Source organism: Talpa europaea (genome assembly GCF_964194135.1).
Source record: "Talpa europaea genome assembly, chromosome: 4".
Lineage (NCBI taxonomy): Eukaryota > Metazoa > Chordata > Mammalia > Eulipotyphla > Talpidae > Talpa > Talpa europaea.
Genome location: NC_140070.1, coordinates 68,251,114 through 68,272,632, shown reverse-complemented (window position 1 = coordinate 68,272,632; position 21,519 = coordinate 68,251,114). Strand labels below are relative to the sequence as shown.

The window sequence follows — 21,519 nt, the reverse complement described above, 5'->3', positions numbered from 1 at the left end:
ATTTGGTGAAATATTACATGCTTAATGTTAGAAATTAAATCAATGCATGAAAGCTAAGTTAGTTTAGTTCAAATAAGCAACTAAATATTGCTGAAGTATCAACATGTTCTAAAATCTCCCTGTGCATAGACTGTTTTACGTAAATATAATTCTGTAAACTGTTTTTTTTTTATTCAATGGTATATTGGAGTATATTTACTTATACCAAAATATCTACTTTATTATTCTTGAAAGGCAGTACATTATCCCATGTGTGCATTATAATTTACTGATCCATTTGCCTTGATGAGAATTTTGTTTAATGACTTTTTGGAGCATAAATATATTTACATGCATGATTTTATTTATCTGGGGTAAATACTTAGTTATGAGTTTCTAGGTTAGAAGACATACAAATTAGATAATATGATGGAAAATTATCTCCCAGAATTCTACATTTCATCTAATCATTAAGAGTTAACATATAATTACCGAGATAACTATATAAAGGGACAGAAAATATCTGCCTGGTGTCCTCCAGCAGGACTCCTGAAATCCTTGATGGGGTTCTGGGATTCCAACACGGCATATTGGCTCTGCTGATTTGAAGACCGGACCTTTACTTTACCCACAGTAGTACTGCTTATTGAGGACCAATTCTCTATCCTAGGAAACATAACACAAAATCATTCATTAAAATTGAGTCCGGGTGATCATCTCCTGTCCACTTTTCTGCACACCAAAATTGAGTAGTTCCCTGTGTAATTATTGAAACTGGGCAAGTGAATTGGACAAACTTGAGAAAAACTTATCTCCCTTTACAAGACATCTTGCTTCTTTACTGTTTGGATTTAGGGCAAAATCAGTCAATTTCTGTTTTGAACAGGATTGGAAGAACACTAATGAAAACGTTCATTTTGCCAACCTATTGCTACTGGCATTTAGGTAAATTTCCTTCTCTTAACAAGTTTTTTTTTTCTTCTGGCCCACTCACAGCTGTACTTGGGGACATGTCAATCTTGAGTCTATTAGCACTTGCTGGTGATATGGAGTGCACCCTAACCTTATGAGGTTACACCAAACATAGACATGAATATGCCTGTACATGTGTACATACACACACTTATTTAAATAAGCAATACATTCACATGTTCTAAACCTCCAAAGTACAGATATCCTTTATTTTAAAAAAGTTTGAGTTACAAAAAGTTTTTACGAAGGACCTACTTTAATAACTGTTTTAAATAACAAAGAATTTCATTTGCTTTCATGACAAGAGAAAAAAGTGAAAATATCATCCCACATTTGTGCCATAACTATAGGTGCAGTGGCACCTTGAGTGGCTACAGTGACACCACCAAGCTCCTTCCCTGGGAACTAGATCAGATGGAGAGTGTAGTATATCATTTTATTCTTACTTTCACAATATCTTAGTGTGATATTACGTTTATGTGTTATTTGGTATGCTGTGGTAGGTAACTTTTTGTCTTCAGCAATATTCAACATGTTTTCCATATAAATTAATGACAATTACTTATTCACTTTAGGTCATTTTAGCTTACGAAGGATTATATAGAAACTCACTACTTTCAGATAGTGAGGAAAACCTGTACAGTGAAAATTCCCTCTTAACCCTATTTCTACTCACTCAGTTTGATCTATCACCATACCCTGTAGACTGCTGTATCCTATTACGTAAAAAGTATCCTGATCCTTACTTTATAGCTGCATTGCTATTCCATTCCACGGGTGTATCAAGCTTCTTACGGGCATTAAATTTACTCTAATATTTTTCTTTTCTGCTTTATTTTTTTATCATTTATTTATTTGAATTGAGATCCAAATGAAGTACAAAATTTGCACCTGGTTTTATTTTCTAATTCTCTCTTTATGAAATAAAAATTACCAAAGATATACCTTGGTTTACAAAACTATGCAAATTATACCTCAATATGTATATATACCACCCCAAATCCACCACCATAGTTTTCTTGCCATTCACTATTATCAAATTGATTCCTTCTACTCTTTCTTCCCACTCCTCTTCTTCTTTGGAAACCAGCATTTTTTCTCATTGTCTGAGAGTTATTTTTGTTACATATTGTTCCTGTATTTTTCTATACAATTAATATTTTGATTTCCATCTTTGAGCACACACATTTTAATACTAGTAAAGAAAATATCTGTGGGATAGTCCTTGAAATGAAATTATGTGTTAGAGAGTATTTATATCTTGACCTTGATAGATATTATCAAATTTCTCCATAAAAAATTGCATTAAATCAGGAGAGAGATGTAGGAACAGAGAAAATATTCATGGATATAATTGAAGAGAACTTCCCAAACGCTAAGAATGATCTGAAAATTGACATACAAGAAGCAAGAAGAACACCAAACTTCCATGACGAAAGGAAAAATACAGCAAGACACATAATAGTAAAGCTCCCAAGAATCCAAGACAAAGAAAAAATAATGAAACTAACAAGAGGGAAGAAACAGATAACATTCAAAGGGAAACCAATCAGACTGACATCAGACTTCTCTGAAGAAACACTACGGTCAAGGAGAGAGTGGAGGGACATAGTCAACAGACTCCAAGAAAACAGATGCCAACCAAGAATACTCTATCCCGCAAAGCTCTCCTTCCTCTTTGAAGAAAGAATATGGACCTTCCCAGACAAACAGAAACTCCGGAATTTCATTGCGACTAAACCCCCACTCCAAAAAATACTAAAAGGAGTCCTAAAGCCAGAACCTCAGAGGGACGAATAACAACAAAAGAAGGCCAAAGAAAGTTATTAAAAGAATAAATAAATAAAATCAAAGGAAAGACAAACACAATGGCAAATACAGATGCTAACATATCAATACTAACTCTAAATGTAAATGGACTAAACTCTCCAATAAAAAGACACAGAGTTGCAGGCTGGATTAAGAAACAAAACCCAACCTTTTGCTGTCTCCAGGAAACACATTTAGCTGCAAAAGATAAAAATAGACTCAAAGTTAAAGGATGGAAAACAATTCTACAAGCAAATGGACCAAAAAAGAAGGCAGGAACAGCTATACTCATATCAGATAAAACAGATTTCAAACTTAAAAAGATAAAAAGAGACCCCAGTGGTCATTACATTATGATCAAGGGGATAATACTTCAAGAAGAAATAACACTCATTAACATATATTCACCAAACGAAGGAGCACCAAAATATATCAGACAACTATTGGCATCTCTGAAAACAGACATCAGAGAAAACACATACGTAGTGGGAGACTTCAACACACCACTATCAACAATGGATAGATCAACAAGACAAAAAATAAGTAAAGACACTAAAGCTCTAAATAAGGATCTAGAGTGCTTAGGCTTAACAGACATATATAGAACACTAAACCCAAAAAAATCTGAGTATACATTTTTCTCAAGCGCACACGGATCATTCTCTAGGATCGATCATATACTGGGGCACAAGACAAACATCAACAGATACACCAAGATTGAAATCATACCAACCATCTTTTCTGACCATGAAGGCATCAAACTAGAAATAAACCATAAAGAGAAGGCAAGGTATTCTCCTACCTCGTGGAGATTGAAACCCACACTACTGGAAGTCCACTGGACTAACGAGGAGATAAAAGAAGAAATTAAAAAATTCTTTGAATTGAATGACAAGGAGGACACCAATTTCCCAAATGTATGGGATGCAGCAAAAGCAGTAATAAGAGGAAAATATATAGCAATAGATGCTCACATCAAGAAACAAGAAAGAACTCAAAGAAACAACCTAATCTCGAAACTCAAAGATCTAGAAAAAGAACAACAAAAAAACCCCAAAACCAGTAGAAGAAAAGAAATAATAAAAACCAAAGCAGAAATAAATGAAATTGAAACTAAAAAAACAATCCAAAAGATCAATGAAACCAAGAGCTGGTTCTTCGAAAAAATAAATAAAATAGATAAAACCCTTACCAGGCTCACAAGGGCAAAAAGGGAGAAAGCACAAATAAATAGGATAATAAATGAAAGAGGAGAAATCACAACGGACACAGCAGAAATCAAAAGAATTATTAATAACTACTATGAACAGTTATATGGAAACAAGTTTAACAATCTAGAGGAGATGGACAAATTCCTACAACTCTACAATCACCCAAAGCTAGATAAAGAAGAAATAGAACACCTAAACAGACCAATTACAATTAGCGAAATTGAAATGGTAATCAAAAACCTCCCCAAAAACAAAAGCCCAGGACCTGATAGATTTACAAATGAATTCTACCAAACATTCAGAGACGAATTGGTACCTATCCTTCACAAACTCTTCCAAAAAATTGAGAAGGAAGGGAAAATACCAAACACGTTCTATGAAGCCAACATTACACTAATACCAAAATCGAACAAGGACAACACAAAAAAAGAAAACTATAGGCCAATCTCCCTAATGAACACTGATGCAAAAATCCTCAATAAAATTTTAGCTATCAGAATCCAACAGTGTATCCATAAGGTAATTCACCACGACCAAGTAGGATTCATTCCAGGGACACAAGGATGGTTTAACATCCGAAAATCAATCAACGTTATCCAACACATCAACAAAAAGAAATATAAAAACCATATGATAATATCAATAGATGCTGAGAAAGCTTTCGACAAAGTGCAACACCTATTCATGATAAAAGCCCTTGAAATTCTTGGGATACAAGGAACGTACCTCAACATCATAAAGGCCATATATGACAAGCCAACAGCCAGTATCATACTCAATGGTGAAAAGCTGAAAGCAATTCCATTAAGATCTGGAACAAGACAAGGATGTCCACTTTCACCACTGCTTTTCAATATAATACTGGAAGTCCTAGCCAGAGCAATAAGACAAGAGAAAGACATCCAAGGAATCCAAATAGGAAAAGAAGAAGTCAAGCTATCACTCTTTGCAGATGATATGATAATATACATAGAGAACCCCAAAAACTCCACAGAAAAACTAATTCAACTCATCAATCAGTTCAGTAAAGTGGCAGGATACAAAATCAACACGCAAAAGTCAGTAGCCTTCCTATATACAAACAATAAATCTGAAGAAGAAGAAATCAAAAAAACCATCCCTTTTATTATTGAAACAAAAAAAATCAAATATTTGGGAATAAATCTAACAAAAGAGGTAAAGGACCTATACAAAGAAAACTATAAAACACTGTTAAAAGAAATAGAAGAAGACACAAAGAAATGGAAAGACATCCCCTGCTCATGGATTGGGAGAATAAACATTATTAAAATGGCCATCCTACCAAAAGCAATATACAGATTCAATGCTATTCCAATCAAAATTTCAATGTCATTCTTCAAAGAAATAGAACAATTATTGATGAAATTCATATGGAATCACAAAAAACCCCGAATAGCCAAAGCTCTCCTGAAAAAAAAAGAAGGGAATGGAGGCATCACACTCCCAGACTTCAGACTCTACTACAAAGCCATAATCATCAAAACTGCATGGTATTGGAACAAGAACAGACATACAGACCAATGGAATCGAATAGAAAATCCAGAAATAAACCCACAGATTTATGGTCAACTAATCTTTGACAAAGGAGCAAAGACTATGCATTGGAGCAAAGAAAGTTTGTTCAATAAATGGTGCTGGGAAAACTGGGTCGCTACATGCAAAAGAATGAAGCTTGACCACTACCTCACACCATATACAAAAATCAACTCAAAATGGATTAAAGAACTAGACATAAGACCTGAAACCATAAAATACATAGAAGGAAATATAGGCGAAACACTACGTGATTTGCATATCAAAGACATCTTTACAGACACATCACCCAAAGCAGTGATAGTGAAGGCAAAGATCAACAGCTGGGACTACATCAAATTAAAGAGCTTCTGCACAGCAAAAGAGACAATAACAAAAACAAAGAGAAACCCCACCAACTGGGAGAAAATTTTTGCACACAACACTAATGATAAAGGACTGTTCACAAAAATCTGCAAAGAGCTGATGAGACTCAATAACAACAAAGAAAATAATCCAGTCAAAAAATGGACAGAGGAACTAAAAAGAAACTTCTCTGAAGAGGAAATGCGAATGGCCAACAGGCATATGAAAAAATGTTCAACATCACTTGCAATCAGGGAAATGCAAATCAAAACTACCATGAGATACCATCTCACACCAGTGAGAATGGCACATATTAAAAAAACTAGCAACAACAAATGTTGGCGAGGTTGTGGAGAAAAAGGAACTCTTCTGCACTGTTGGTGGGAGTGCAAACTGGTCGAACCACTATGGAGAGCCGTGTGGAGATTTCTGGACCTACTAAACATAGAGCTTCCACAGGATCCAGCAATTCCACTCCTAGGTATTTACCCAAAGAACACAGAAACATCAATTCCAAAGAACACCTGCACCCCTATGTTTATAGCAGCACTGTTTACAATAGCTAAGCTTTGGAAACAGCCCAAATGCCCAAAAATAGATGACTGGATCAAGAAGATGTGGTACATATATACCATGGAATATTACTCAGCATTCAAAAAAGATAAACACATGCAATTTGCAGCAACATGGATGACGCTGGAAGGGATCATGCTCAGTGAAATAAGCCAAAAAGAAAAAGAAAAATACCGGATGGTCTCACTCATAGCAGGGATCTAGAAAACTTAAATAAGGGACCAGGAAAATGAATAACTATAAGAAAGTGAAAATCAAAATCAACAAAAACTATGAACCAGAGACACTTTTTGGGGGCTGGGGGGCGGGAGGGGAGGGATTGGGTTCAGAATGGGGGGATTGCAATTGTATGGGGAATATAAAAATAAAATTTATTAATTAAAAAAAATTGCATTAAATCCATCAACAAGCTAAGTGGTGACACTTTTGTCAGTTTCATTGTGTCAACTATTTTTTAAGAACTTTATTTTTCAGAGAGCACTTCTAGGGTCATAGCAAAATTGAGAATAAAATGCAAAACTGTCCCATATATCCCCTGTCTACTCCCCACCCTCAGCCTGCAGAGTTTTCATTATTATCCACACTTCCCACCAGAGTGATGCATTTGTTACAACTCATGAAGTTACACCACATCATTTACATTAGAGTTCACCCTTGCTGCTGTACATTATGAATTTGGACAGACGTATAATGACATAAGTATCATTGTATAGAGCAATTTCATTGCCCTAAAAATCCTCTATACTCCACTTATTCATCCCATCCTTCTCCCCTGTTCCCTGGCAACCACTGAAATTTTTACTTTTTTTTTAAAAAAAATTATTTATTTTATACAAGAACTGGGGTACAAGCCAGAGGTGCAGGAGGATGAGAGGATTCACCAGAGACAGAGCGGGGAACAGAACAGGCAGGTTGACAGAAATACACTGCTGAGGGGAGCAGCAGCGGGCGCGACAGGAGAGGTCTGCTGGGCTATGTGGGTTGCTCCCTGGCTGGCTAGGGATTGAACTCATGCTGCAGAGGCTGTGTATTGTTTCATAGTGTGGTGTTTAACCCCTTGCACCACCAGGGAGGCCCCTTATTTATTTATTTTTTTTTTTGTGGATTTTTTCCACTTAGATAGGAGTGCTCTTTTTTTTCAAATTTCTTGTGGGGAGACTGGTGTTTGTAAGCTCCTTCAGCTTTTCTTTGCCTTTGAAGACCTTTATTTCTCCTTTGTATCTTAAAGGGATTCTTGCAGGATATGGTATTCTTGCCTGGAAGTTTTTATCTTTTAGAATTTGAATGCATCATTCCATTCTCTTTTTGCCTGCAGAGTTTCTATAAGAAGTTAGTGTAAGCCCAATAGTAGTATCTTTACAAGTTACTTGCTTTCCCCTGCAAAATTGCCTTTAATATGCTTTGTGTTGAACTCTTTTTTTTTTGAAGATTTATTTTATTTATACAAGAATTGGGGTACAGGCCAGATGCACAGGAGGATGAGAGGACTCACCAGAGACAGCAGGGAGCAGAACAGGCAGAGGACCAAAAGCACTGTGAGGGGAATAGTGGGCAAGACAAGAGAGGTCTGACATGCCATGTGGGTATCTCCCTGGCCGGCCAGGAATCGAACCTATGCTGCAGAGGTTACAGGTAGCTTCACAGTGTCTCGTTCAACCTGCTGCACCACCGGGGAGGCCCCTATGTTGGCTTTCTTAATGGTGTCAGATATTTCTCAAATTGCCTCAATTATTTTTGCATCTCTTTCTCTCTCTTTAAATACCTTGGCCCTTAATGCATTACTATCTTCAAAGACACTGATTCAATCCTCCATTTGATATATTCTACTTCCAAAGATTTCTCTAGAATACTTGATCTCACTGGCTTTTTATCACCTGGATTTCTGTTATTTTAATTTAAATCTTCAATTTCTGCCTATTGTTCATTGATTTCTTTCTTTTCATCTTTTTTTAAAGATTTATTTATTTATTTATTTATATAAGCACTGGGTACAGTCAGAAGCACGGGAGGGTGAGAGAATTCACCAGAGCCAGAGCGGGGAGCAGAACAGGCAGAAGGACCCAAGTACACTGCTGAGGGGAGCAGCGGGCGGCAGGAGAGGTCTGCGCGCCTTGTGGGACCCTCGCCCTGTGGCCGGGGATCAAACCGACACTGGAGAGGCTGCAGGCAGCTTCGCAACCCAGCACTCAACCACTGCGCCACCGGGGAGGCCTGTTCATTGATTTATTTCTGAACTCATTTTTTAAATGTTCTAACTTTTGATTAGCTTTTTTGAGTTTTCTTGTATTTTTTTGACTTACCTTTCTGAGTTCTCACATTACTTTGACATGCTTCTGAGTTTTTTTCTGTGTATTTGAGGGTTTTATTATTATTATTATACAAGTCTGAACTTTCTGCTAGGGCTATAATCTTCTCCTTTTTTGGTTGGATTCTTGGATTTATAACCTTGTCTGGCTGTACTCTTTTGAGGTCTCATTTTTCCATATGGTATATACTTTCCTTGTGATTTTTTTTTAGTACTTGAGATCTCCTTATTTTTTTTTAAAGATTTATTTATTTATGCATACAAGAACTGGAGTACAGGCCAGAGTTGTGGATGGTGATAGGATTCACCAGAGACAGAGTGGTGAACAGAACAGGCAGATCAACTGAAATACACTGTTGAGGGGAGAAGAGGGCAAGACAGGTGAGGTCTGTTGCATCATGTGGATAGTTCCCTGGAGGGCCAGGGATCAAACTCATACTGCAATGGCTGTGAATATCTTCACAGTGCTGTGCTTAACCCCTTGCACTACCAGGGAGGCCCCTCCTCATTTTATTATTTTTTTTCTTACATTGTTGTTCATTTTTTTACAAAATTGGATTTCTCCCTTTTCTAATTGATTTTAATATGTTTAGCAGAAAGTAAGAGGGTTAAATTATTTTTATTTTCACAGAGATTAAGGTCATTTAATTTAATTATTGCTTTATGTATTTTGGCCTTTGTGGGCTTATATGTGTGCTCAGGATGGGTAGGAGCATGGAGGGAGCAAGATAATGGTGTTGATGACTTGGGGTCGGACTGGATTATGTTTGTGGCACCCCTGATATCTCTCCTCTCTGGGTTTAGAATGAAAGACTCAATGGTCCCTGGGTTCTCTGTCTTAATTTATTTTCTTCATAATTTTCTTTCTTCTTCCACATGGGTTCTCTGAATTATGTACCCAAAGGATACTAATTTGACCTTCCCTTTAATCTAGTTTTTTTTTATGGCTTTCCACAGTATTTTCAAAATTTCCTTTACTGGCCTTTTTGCATTCTGCCACTTCCTTATTTTCTTGTTTAAGTCTTCAATTTCTATTTATTGGTTGTTTTTATCATGACATTCAGTATTCCCTGCACTTACTTCCTTCTTTGAATTTCTTTGTCTTAGAAATTTTGAGCACTTATAGGAAGATAAGATCTTTCATAACTTTTTGGTTATATTCTGGAGAACTGTTCATTCCTTTTCCTGTCATATTTCCTTGCATTTGTTGTGGGCTATTTTCCTGATCATTTTTCATTTTTAGATACTCTCCATGGGAATTCTACAGACTTCAGCAGTAGCAACTTGGGAGTTTCAGGGGAAGCCAAGAAAGCAAGATGGTTGGAGGCAGGTACTATTCCTGACTGCCTACACTGGCCACAAACTACCAGGATGTCTTTTGTTTATAGACTTTTTTCATTGTGGTTACTTGCAGTTTTGGGTCATAATCCCAGCGGTCACACAGGGTGGCAGGAGTGAGTGACTTTCTAGACTTTCCGAAATTCATCTAGAAGACACCTGCAGATAAGGCTATGAGAAATACGCCCAGAGGTCCTGTACCACTTAGGGGAGAAGGAAAGTACAGGAGCAGTGAAGCAGCGCCAGAATTGATGCCAGGTTTAGATTTGCGCCTCTGTCAACTCCCCAAGGTGGGCAGAAAATACCCACCTGGCAGACTGTGTTCATGGTGGTTACTCAGTTTCTTCTTACACATTCTGAGAACAGCCTGGAGATCATGCAGGGAGGACAGGGGGTAGCTTCCCTGACTTCATAAGGTAGACATAGACAGACTTGGGAACACAGAGATTGTGTGGGGTATAGATTTCTCCCCACTGTTTTTCCTCACTGCTGAAACTCCACTGAACTCTGTATTACTCTTCATTGAACCGTTGAACAGGCTATGTTCTCATGGAGAAGTGTGCATACTTCATCTGGATTGGAGCCACTGAGGAGTGCATAGGATTCAGTGAGGACAAGACAGCTATCCTTCAGGGTGTGCTGGCACCATTCTGACTTATGCTTTTCTAGTCTTTCCTTTCTGATTGTTGCTATCTCTCCTCCCTGATAAAACACAGAATCTCTTCCAGGTATGGCTATTCCCTTCAGACATAATTTAGCAAATAATTCCTCCCAGTGAGTGGCCTTTTTGTTCTCTTGACAGACTCTTTTTCAGAGCCGGGAAATTTAAATTTAATGAAGCCCAGCATATCAATTACTTTCTTAATTGACTGTACCTTTGGGTTTTATCTAAAACATCACTGTCGAATGCCAGATCACTTAGAGTTTCATCTATATTATTTTCTTTGAGTTTTATAGTTTGCATTTTACTTTTGAGTTTGTGATTTGAGTTAATTTTTGGGAAATAGGTTAAGTTTATGGTTACTTACAGTTTCTTCTTACACACTGAGCATTTTTCCATATTCAGTCTACTATAAAGTCCATCAAATGCATGCTTCATTTTTGCTACATCATTTTTTGTCTTTCTGTTTTCCTCTTAGAATTATCATCTCTGGGCCTCCCCGGTGGCGCAGCGGTTGAGCGCTGGGTTGCAAAGCTGCCTGTGGCCTCTGAGGCGCTGGTTCGATCCCCGGCTGCTCCCAGGCCACCAGAGGAGGGTCCCATATGGTGCGCAGACCTCTCCTGCCGCCCGCTGCTCCCCTCAGCAGTATACTTCAGTCCTTCTGCCTGCTCTGCTCCCCGCTCTGGCTCTGGTGAATTCTCTCACCCTCCCGTGCTTCTGACTGTACCCAGTGCATGTATAAACCAAACAAACAAACAAATAAATAAATAAAACATGCCTCTATTAAAAAAAAAAAAAGAATTATCATCTCTGAACTTACATTTCCCATTTGTTCTTACATGATGTCTACCTTATCATTAGAGCCCTAGAATATTAACCTTAATTATTTTAAATTCCTCATATGATAATTACAACATCCCTGCTGTGTCTGAATCTTAAGTATTTCTTTCAAACTATTTTTTTTTTTGCTTCTGAGTGTATCTTGTTATTTTTTTCTTGATAGTTGGACATGATGTGCTTGATAAGTGGAACTGCTATATATAGCAGTTCTTTAGTTACATGGGGGATGTTATTGGAAGTAAAGCATTCTATAGACCTACAGTTAGGTTTTGATCTCATAGTGAGCCAGCGTCTCTGGATTGTGAACTTCACAAGTGCTTCTCAGTTGTTTCCCATCCTTAAGTGGAACAGGAAGGCTAGAGCTAGCTAAAGTTGGGTATTTCTTTTCCTCCATCACAGCTAGACTCAGATAAAATCCCAGCAGGTTAGAGTCTTGTTAAATAGTTTCTTCTGAGGGCAAACCTTGTTAAGAAGACAAAATGATCTGACATATTTCAAAATAATTCCTTTTATCCTCCTGTTGCCAGAGCATGAAGGGATTTCCCACCAACATTTACAGTGAGAGCCTGGTTGATAGCCTCAAGATAAAACTCATAAAATCATGGGAACCCTTTATGACTGTTTCCCCCTAGAAATTTTTGCTCTCAGATTCATCTGCTTTGAGTCTCCACCAATTCATCAACTACAGTTCTGATTTTCTTATCTTGACACTGTTTCACTTACTGTTTCTAGTTCCTGAATTTCTGCTCTGGTAAGTTTTGACTTTCTGTGTCTGATTGGTCTCTCAAATCAGTAATTTGCAATTTCCCCTGTGATCTCTTTTCTCTTATTATTCCAAGAAGAGTTGTTCATTTTTCAGTTTGTTGAACTTTTTACTTGTTGTTTGGATGGAGCAATAGTTTCTCATTTCTTTGCACATAAAGACAGTAACTGGAAGTCCAATGAAGCTTCAATTAATTTTTGAAGTAGACATTTTTTGAGCTTTTTTTATTGTATAGAATGAAGGGGGTGCTGAGGTTTTAGAGACAGAGAGAGTCCCCAAACTATATGTTGAACAAGTGATTTAATTTTTCAAAGCAATTGTTTTTTTATCTATAAAAAGGAAATTATAATACCTCACTTGTAGATTTTGCTACAATGAGCAAGGGATAACATATACAAAGGCACATACAACTAAATAGCAGTAAAAGCTAAATAAATATTAGCCTTAAAAGGGGAAGTGATAGTTTTCTGAGATTGTTCCTTAATTCATCTGGGTACTTAGCGATTTTTGGAGTGTTTCAAACCCATGTACAAACAATTGCAATCTGGGATTCCTTCCCTCATTCACAAAGCTTAAGCCTGCCTGGCTTCCTTGCTAGTTCTTGAACATGCCAAGTATGCTCTCTGTCTCTTGCCTGGAACTGTCTTTATTCAGTTTTTTCCATATCTTCCTCTTTCACCTCAGTCATATATTTCTTAATGTTATATCTCCTCAGAGCTCCTAGGTTTGTACCCACTCCCAGTCATCTCTACTTCTTTCCCAATGATACTTTCCCCAAAATGCTTATTATCACTAAATGTATAGATTTTTTTCTATTCATTTTTTTGCATCTGGTTGCAGCTCTCCCTTATTCCTCCATTTTATGTAAGTCAGGAAGCTTTGATATTCTATCCCCAATACGTAGACACTGTGCCTTATATATTATAAAAGTTCAATAATTTCAAGGACTATTTTGAAAGAACAAATTACAGATTAACCTAAGAAGAGGTGATATCTGATAAATGATATTTACAATGGAGAAATTCTTCCTTAAAATATTTGACTCCTTTGTAACAGTAAACTGAGATAGTATCATTCTCTTCACCTTACTATTTACTGAAATGCAACATCTAAAGATTTGACACAAAGTGGAAATAAAGTAGTAAGCCTGTTTTGTTTTGTGGGAACTTTACCATTTATAAAATTATAAATAGCAATTATTAATGTCATAACCCTTTGGAAGCCAGTGATATTGCTGCTGTGATTTTGGATTCCTGTTCTTGCTTAGACCTATGACTTGGGTTGCATATAAGAAACTAAAATGTCTACTGTTGTTAGAATAGCAAGAAGACAATTAGGAGATATGAATGCAGCCTCACATCTCCTAGAATTGTCTGATTATTTGTGACAGCTTCAGATGAGAGAGACAAAAAAACCTATATATTCCTAAACAGTTATTAACTCAGGTACATAAGGTGGAACAGCTCTCGTCACAAGAACAATTTTCTCATAAGGCCATTTGTACTGGAGTGCAGTTATTAGGACAGCGCAATTTCTACTTTGGAAACTGCCACTGTTCTCATGGGCTAGAGGTTCATTTCATAAGTGTTATCTAGGAATGAACTGAAAACTTAAACAGACTTTGTATCAAAATATGGGACATAAATGTGATTTCATTACTTATACCTGGGCTTTATTACCCATAAAAACAGATTGCTAAAAGCAAAGTCCCCACCATCCTAGAGTGTAACCCCTTCATTGCCAAGTGATGTTACTTGCATCCTCTCTCACTTGACTTTAAAGTCTTTTCACCTATCTTGTTATTCTTGAATTCTGATATGTCATAGTGAGAGTAGATTCCGGTTACTACTAGTTATGTTTGTGACAGTCTTTGTTTTTTTTTTTTCTATTATTTCTAACACATTGTTTCCTTGAGCATTGTACTTTAAGGCAGTCTGCCATAAAATAAAATCTGACTTGCTACATGCTGTTGTCATAATTGATTCATATTTCATGAAAAAATATTAAATATTCAGAGAAAGGTGCTGAAAACTGATAGATGGTGTTCTGGGCAGAGGAAGGAGACAGAAAAACAGCAAAACATGAGAGCTACTAATTTTTGTAAGACCATCTATGCTAGCTAAAAGTACCTTTTGGGAGCAGATACTTTGTCATGGCAGCTTTTAATATAGAATTATTTTTTTCATTGTTTCTATCAAGGAATGCTCATCATTTCATACTTTTACATTTAGTATATGATATAATAAATGCTCAATAAATGCTTTTCTAAAAAATAATTTTTTGTAAGGAAACATGGTTTACAATTTGTATATGTTCAGAAGTATAAGACCTCACCTGTTCAGATATGTTACCACACTACACCAATCACCAAGGCACACATATTTCTCCACCAAAATGTGTTTTTAATAGAAATAATAGTATCTTTCACAACATTTTTACATTGATTCAAATACCATTATCAAAATTTTCATTCATGCATGAAAAATTGTATGTTTTCACAGCTTTGTTCTTAATGAGTACATTCTAAATTATTAAGCTATTATGTGAGAAATTCACAAGTATGATGTAATTTCAAATTTCAATGTGTATCTAAAAATCTGGTTTCTAAAGCTGTGATTGTCTACATTTACTCTCATGGTTGGAAGAAATTAAGATAATTAGTATTTCTTTTGTATCGATTTGGATACTAAAAGTGATATGGGGGAGCCAGGCCAGACAGCTCATTGGTTAGAACATGGTGGTGCTTTTCAAAGTGATATGAGTTCAAATAAGAGGTCAGACTAGCAAAGCTTAAGGAGAATAATAAAACAGCTAATGTTCGTATCTTCTTTATTGCATGCTATGTGCATTTTGTTAAGTGCTTTCCAAATATTAGTAATTTTTAAACCTCTTACTATGATTATTTCTAGTTTACAGGTGAGGAAACTGAAACTTAAAGAGGTTAAATAATATTTCAGGACCAGACATTATCATTTAAATTCAGGCTTCCTGATTCTGCACCAAATGCTCTTAACTACCATGAACATTTCACAGTCAAAGGCAAATAGAATTTGTCAGTTACCTGGAAATATAATTAAGTTATTAGATCACATTATTTCAAAGATCCAGGTCATTTGTTCTAGAAATTATGCTACCATTTAACAACAGCAATTAAGTATTTGTTATTTTTTTATTTTACTGAGAGAAAATGCATAGCATCTTTTCACAAATCTTTTCCCTTTGCAAATCAGCAGCAGCAGCATCAGCAGCTCCCTGCCCACCTGTGTCTGTGTAGGTGTCTCTTTTTCTTTCTACTTTTCTTAATATACCTTTTTAAAGGTATATTTACCTTTTAAAATGTAAAAGAAATGTGTAGCATAAATACAGTTTTACATCATTAAGAAATTATCTAATTCAAAGTTCTAATATAAAGGGATAAAAAAGTCTACGATCAATTCTATGCTGAGACATCTTGCTCAATTGTGCACTTTCCCCCTCTTTATTATCTCTGCAAGGCGTTCTTTTTTCTCTCTTTTTTTAAAGATTTATTTATTCATGCATACAAGAACTGGGGTACAGGCCAGATGTGTGGGAGGGTGAGAAAATTCACCAGAGACAGAGCGGGGAACAGAACAAACAGGCAGACTGACTGAAATACACTGCTGAGGGGAGCAGCGGGCAAGACAGGAAAGGTCTGCTGTGCCATGTGGGTATCTCTGCTGCTGACAGGGATCGAACCCATGCTGCAGAGGCGGCAGACATTTCACAGCGCTGCACTCAACTGCCTGCACCACCAGGGACGCCCTGCAATTGCTTTCTTAGGTGAACATATCTTACCTGGACAATCACAGCAGCCTCCACATTTTCTTCCCATAACCAGTTTGTTCTCCACACTGCTGCCAGAGGTATCATCACAAACCGAAAAATAAACACCAATGAGATTGTTCTTAATTTTACTTTGCATGAAAAACCCTCCTGACAACCCAATAAGAGTTATGGGCTCTTTCCCAGTAAAAAGAACTTTATGCATATTACTCATTATACTCCAGCATTGCTGGTTAGAGATTTAAAATACCTGTCATCAGCTTGCTTCCTCAGCTGTTATTTTACCATTTGTACCATCAAAATATTCTGCATTCTGGCTCCATTAAATGTCCTATTGTTTCTCATGCTAGGCATATTTTCCAAGCTTTCTCTTAAGCACACTCTTAATTATCTGGGATACTAAGCTTGAATAAAGGAAAGCTTTATAATGTGAGAAAGACAACTCAGGTTTCAAACCTTTTTACATTAATCTGGGGACAATACACAGTTGATTAGAATGTCAGTTTTATATCACTGGTAAAATTAGTGTGGTAACATCATTTCATGGAGTTTTTTTTTTTTTTCCCAAGATTTTTTTTTTTTTTTTAATACAAGAACCAGGGTGTAGGCTAGATGCACGGGAGGGTGAGAGGAGTCACCAGAGACAGTCAATTTGCTCCTATGAAATTTCTCACTGTTGGACTACCATATATAATCCTATCCTTCCATCGTTTGCTTTACTGTCTTCATCCCCATGTGTAGATGCTGATTTATATTTAACATTCCTGTCATCACACATCAATAATTGTATTTAGCTATAAAAATATAGCTGAATGGAAGCAAAATGCGCAAAATGGAAGAAAGGGACTAATGGCATTAAATGTGATGGCTCTAGCAAATTATTGAAATTAATTTTTTTATGAAGGCTGCAAGTATATTCCTCTCTGAATGCTAAATGAAAGCTGAAATATAATAAAATGTTTCTTTTCATATAGTAAATAGTGTTGGAGCATGGTGATTAATAATATTAACTTTCTCCTCTAAATGCCAGACTTATGAATTTATTTTCCGTAGGATTCATTTTCAGAATATCCTCTAGACACGAAGGTGAATGGTGGGCAAGGAAAGAAGATTTCTCTCTTTTGTGATAAAGAGAATCATGACTTCATTACTTCGGCTTTGGCCTCGAAACTGAAATGATATTAGCTTAACAAAAAAGAAAGAAAACATATTGCAAAAATGTCTCTAGCTGCTGAGGAATCTCAGTAGTGGAAACATAAGCTAGATATTTTTATTAAAATAAAAGTGGTTGATTCTGAGACTATGTAATTTCTCTGCAATGTCATTTTCTCTTAGGTAATCAGCTCTGATGCAGGGTCAACCGTTACCTTCTGGATGATAGACACTGGGCAGAAAATTAAACAGTTTACTGGTTGCCACAGCAACGCAGAAATCAGCACAATGGCCCTTGATGCAAACGAAACAAGGCTTTTGACTGGCAGCACAGATGGGACTGTAAAGGTGCGAACATGGCAATGCTTTTCTATCCAGATATGAGAGGCTATGTTGGGAAAGGAGGCACAGTTGTGACTATATTTGCTTTTGCGTTTTTGGCCTTGAGAGATGAGAAAAGGTAAGAAGAGCGGAATGACCCACCGAACGCAAAACAAAGTTGTTAGGAAAATAAATCTCTGCAGGGAATGAATAAATGATTTTTCTAAATGAATTATTCAGGATTAGAATAACTTGGCTTATTTATTTCAGAAAGCCTTTTTCAGTGCTGGTTAGAGGAACACTTAGGGAGTGAGTCCTGAATAATTCTCACGTGCTTCAGCTAATGCATCTAGTCTTTTATCTTTTCTCAGTTTATACGATTAGGAGTCAGTGCAGCTAGAAAATTTTCAAAAATGGCATAGAAGCACAGTTTTTGGAAAATGAATAAATTGTAAAATCAACTTGTTTTCTAATTTGTACTCTTACATAACTTTAAATGAAATCATGAAGGATAGTAGGAAAAACAATCAATCTTATTCATTACCCTTCCTAAACTAACACTATTCTATGCTTCTAGTTTTATTATTTTGTAGCTATTACTAATTTATTTTGGGAGGAAGGTGATATTTTAATTTTCAAAAATGACCAAATTTTTATGCAAAGCAAGTTATTTGTTATCTGAAATCATATCTACCATTTTCTCCTCTCCTTTTTACTCCAAGAGTAAGGACGTCTTTGACTGGTGATGTCTAGTGATACTTTGAGGCAACAGAAGGCCATTTTCTACATAAGATTTGACTGATTCTCAGACTTCGGTCATAATTAGTCTCCAGAGTTTATGGATTAGGTGTACCTTCCACGGTAGATATATTCATTCAGGTAGGCTGCGGAAAATGGTAGTGGAAAGTTATCTGGATAAGTAGAAAGAACATCATGGAAATTGAGGGCAAGTATTCAGGAAAATTCCAGACTGGCAATGGTCAGAGCAATGGAAGTGCTGTGACAGGTTGCAGGGAGAATCTGGAAATCCATAGAAGCTGACTGGCAAGGGTCATTTTATGAGGTCTAGACTGGGAGCTCGTATTTAAGTAAAAATGTCAAGTTCATGGGAGACCAGGAAAGATGTACAAAGGTAGGGGGGCAATCCCAGTCCTAATATGAGAATGAAATAAAATAGGAGTAACTGGAATTGAAGTATTACACAGTATCTTAGGCAAAAAGAATCTACGAGTATTCCTGTTACCAATATTGGGGTATGAGACTGAATTAAATAATGAACCTTAGAAAGTAACTGGCTATAGAGTGCAGGGTGGGGCACAATTGTTAGTTCTAGCAAGGAAATATTTAAGATATGGAAACAATTAGACCTTTACAAAATATATCTGTGGGCATCATTGTGGTGGGCTTGGCAAGGACCATGTAGAGAATATCAAAGTGATATAGTTAAAGAGAATCTATATTTTTCAACATCTCAGCTCAAACCTTGATGTGTTAGAAGTTAATGTGAATTTACTAGTATAATCACAGTTTTTGAAGGCACATTTATCTTTGTCACACTAGAATTCTGAAATTTGGCAACCTCTATATAAGATGCATAAATTAATGTTGAGCTGCTCAGTCCATATTCGATTATGAAACAAGCATGAATGACATTTTCCAATCTCATTTATAATTTAGAATCCAAAACTGCTACCTATGTAATCAAAGATTTAAAAGTATTGCCCTATTTATCATGATTTTGAAGTGACTGTTTTAAAATCACTTAATGTTTTAAGTATTTAATGCATGAATACCATGAAATTTGAAATGTAAAAGAGATGTACAGCAAAAAGAAAGTCTCTTTCTTATTTTTGCTCTCAGTTCCTCCCTTGGGGTTGTAACTGTTACTGGTTTCTTTTGCATCCTTCTAGTCAAAGTGTACCCCTTGTTTTTCAGTCAGTTCACTATGCATGCTTTTTTGCATTTTGCATTTTTTCTGCTTCAGACACTGATTCTTATGAATGCATGCAAGAATCATAATGTTAGCTAACTTTTACTGTATATATACTACAAGCCACTTTCTAAGCACTTTACACACATCTACCTTCCCCCACCCCCACCCACATACATGCTCATCTATTATTATTATCTCAATTTTACAAGTGAGGAATATGAAGTCCAAAGAGATAATGCAACTTGCTTAAGGTTTCATAGCTGGTACATTTTTGGCAGAGTTTATGCCATGAGATGACTCATTCTTCTTAATGGCTACATGATCTGCTGCTGTATAAATATTCCATATTCTGATATTCAGCACATTGTTATTGAGCAATTAAATTGATTAAAATCCTTAGCTTTAGTTTCAAGGTTGTTTTTCAAAATATGTCATTTCACATTTATGAGTGATAATTTTCTAAAAGTTGAACTTCTGAGTCAAAAAGTTGATAGATTTTAATTCAAATAGAAATAGAAAGTGCCAACTTTCCCTTTGTACATGATGGACCAATAATGTTTCATGGTAGAACTTAGTGTGAATTGTTGGTGGCCTAATGATGCTCTCTCTTTAAGTACACCCATCAGGCACAGGTCTTCACTGAGAAAATAGAGCTGCATGAGCTTCCATAGGATAGAGTCTGTCATCCACTATCAGCAGGAGATTTTATTGGCTAAAGATGTAAAATCCAGGGGGCCTCCCTGGTGGCACAGGGGTTAAGGGCAGCACTATCAAGCTATCACCAGCCACTGCATCATGAGTTCAATGGCCAGTCGATCAGGGAGCTGACCCACATGACACAGCAGACTTCTCCTGTCTCTCCCACTTCTGCCCTCAGGAGTGTATTTCAGTAGATCTGTCTGTTTGCTCCCCATTCTCTTTGGTGAATCCTCTAACCACACACCCACACCTTTGGCTTACACCCCAGTACTTGTGTGCATAAATAAATAAATCTTATAAAAAAAGATGTAATATCTAGTACAGGACATCTTAAAAATACATCTCAAACTTTGCAGTAAAATTAATCACAAGAATTTTCGGTTTGCTCCTGCATATAGAATTTGCTTGCACTATATTGTAATTTATTAAGTGTATAAAAAAGAGTATATACCTTAATTAAATAATACTTTATTGTTAAAGATGCTAACCATTATCTGAACTCTCAGTGAGTCATAATCTTTTTGCTGGTGGAGTGTCTTACCTTGAATCTGATGGCTATTTACTGAAAAGGGGTGTAGTTGCCGCTTTGAATGGCAGTAACAATTTCTTAAAATTGGACAACTGAGAAGTCCGTCACATTGATGGACTCTTCATTTCATGGAATATTTTTCTATGGCTTGTTTGATAGATTATACTCACAGTATAACTTCTTTCAAAACAGGCATCAATCCCTTCAAACCATGCCACTTATGCATTAGAATGATTACTTCCAGTTCCATCTATGCTTCCACAAATCGCATGAGTTTATCTTTTCAATGGCTGAGTCGTATTCCATAATATGTATGTACCATATCTTCTTGATCACTCACCTAATTTAGGCCACTTTGGTTGCTTTCATATCTTGGCTATTGTAAATAGTCCTGCAATAAACACAGGCATGCAGGATTCCTTTTGAATGAGTATTTTTGTGCTCTTTGGATAGATGCATAGGCAAAGTCAGCCAGAAGGAGGACGATAAGTACTGAATGGTTTCATTATATGTGGGAATCTAGAGATGTCAAACAAAGGATTAACGATAAAGTATAAGACTGACCCTTCTGCTCTAAGACACACAGAAGGGGAAGAGAAGGAAGGAGAGTAAAGAGCAGGGGCAGGGAAATGGGGGAGGAGAGCACAGTAGATTTTGGTGGAGGACTGTGAGCAATTTGGAGAAGGGAAAATTATGGTGATTGTATCTGATGGGGGAAATATTACATTTTG

At 36.5% G+C, this 21,519-nt stretch overlaps 1 protein-coding gene across 1 annotated transcript in view; it reads left to right on the top strand.

The window, feature by feature from the left end:
* WDR49 (WD repeat domain 49) overlaps positions 1–21,519 on the top strand; it is a gene marked incomplete at its 5' end in the record, with an annotated part of 188,426 nt that overhangs the window by 89,271 nt on the left and 77,636 nt on the right. The window contains one exon of the mRNA XM_084232625.1: positions 17,490–17,654. Coding sequence (XP_084088751.1) covers positions 17,490–17,654 — 165 coding nt within the window. The remainder of the gene's footprint in view (positions 1–17,489; positions 17,655–21,519) is intronic.